At 67.8% G+C, this 1374-nt stretch overlaps 1 protein-coding gene across 2 annotated transcripts in view; it reads right to left on the bottom strand.

The window, feature by feature from the left end:
• Positions 1-419, bottom strand: part of PITPNM1 (phosphatidylinositol transfer protein membrane associated 1) — a 13041-nt gene extending 12622 nt beyond the window's left edge. For both annotated transcript variants that reach the window (XM_025046236.1, XM_025046237.1), the window contains exon 1: positions 309-419. In XM_025046236.1, the coding sequence (XP_024902004.1) occupies positions 309-386 (78 nt within the window). In that variant the 5' untranslated portion in view covers positions 387-419. The remainder of the gene's footprint in view (positions 1-308) is intronic.
• Positions 420-1374: the final 955 nt, after the last annotated feature.

Genomic DNA, 1374 nt, shown 5'->3' with positions numbered 1-1374 from the left:
GAGTCTAAGGATTAACGGAGATCAGACATGGGCTGAGTGCCCAGCACGGGCTGAGCACTTGGGGGGTGGGGAGACATCGCTATGCCCTTCTGCCCCTCTTCCTGCAGCCTTTACACCCTCCCCTGCCTCCGAAGGGGGGTCGCTCTCTTCTCCTCCTCTGGCCTCTGAGCCCTTTCAAAGCCCCAGAGCAGGACTGGCGGGGGTTGAGCTGGGCCCAGCCCCTTGTCCCAGGTACGGCCTGCGTGCTCCTGCCGTTACCCCATCATGAAGTATGGCCCCCAGGATCTCCCGCTTCCCATCGCCCTCACCTGGATCATGTAGAGCTGGGCCACCTGGTACTCGTCCAGGCTCATGGGCAGCAGAATGTGGTACTCTTTGATGAGCATCCTGAAAGCGCTCGGCCCGCCGCGCGCGGCCTGGACTCCCTGCCCCGGCCCGCCACGGGGGAGGCAGAGGCGAACCCTGCGCCGCCGCCAGCGCCGCCTGGGGCTGGCAGCCGCAGCAAAGCCGAACGCTGACCTCTTTTCTGCGCAGCCCCCGCCCGGCGCCCGCCCGTCACTATGGCAACCGCGCGCTGACGCTGGCCCCCCGGAGCCGCGGCGCGGGCCGGTGAGCCTTGCCTCTCCGGCCGCGTCCTAAGCCCCTGCGGAACAGCATCCCTCGGGGCCCCGCCCCCTGGAGTCCCCGGGCCCCTCCTTCCGGGCCTGCCTTCCACAACCGGCCCCTCGGGACCTCCCCTGCGTCCCTTTCCCAGAGTCGGTGGGGTCCGGTGTCTCACACTCCTTTCGTCCAGTTAAAATCTTGTCCCCTGGGGTGTCTCTCCACGGAGCAGCCCCGTGCGCCCCTCCTCTTAGCATCTGTCAGTGTTCCCCACATCCCTGCAGCTGAACCTGCCTTTCAGGACCGGATAACTAACCTCTCCGCCTCCCCCCACTCCGACCCGGAGCTCAGTCTTCGACTTTCCCCTCCCTAACACCCTTCCTGGACCCCCCGCACTTGTCTATGCAGACACCCCATCGTCCTTCCCAGGGCTGACCCCTCTTCGGGCTGAGGCGAGTGCCTCCACTTGGTATCCCACGGACTCTTGCTTTGCGAAATCCGCTCCGCCCACCCGCACCCCGGTTGGGTTGCAGGCACCTATTCTACCCTGCAACCTCTCACCCAGCGAGCTGGCAAGAGGCCCCAGCGTCCCCACTCCCCTCTGCTCCCCGGTGTCCCCGTCCCCCGCCGTGCTCTTGGCCCATCCGCCGTCGTCCCGGCTCACCTCCAGTTGAGGGCGGACGCCCCTCACCGGGTACAGGCGGGGGCGGACGGGCTGTGCGTCGGAGCCCGGAGCGCCCCCAGGCCCGGCCTCGGATTCCAGCAGTGGCCGGA

The sequence above is a fragment of the Pteropus alecto genome, unplaced genomic scaffold (genome assembly GCF_000325575.1).
Source record: "Pteropus alecto unplaced genomic scaffold, ASM32557v1 scaffold43, whole genome shotgun sequence".
Taxonomy (NCBI): Eukaryota; Metazoa; Chordata; class Mammalia; order Chiroptera; family Pteropodidae; genus Pteropus; species Pteropus alecto.
This window is presented reverse-complemented; position numbering and strand designations above follow the sequence as displayed.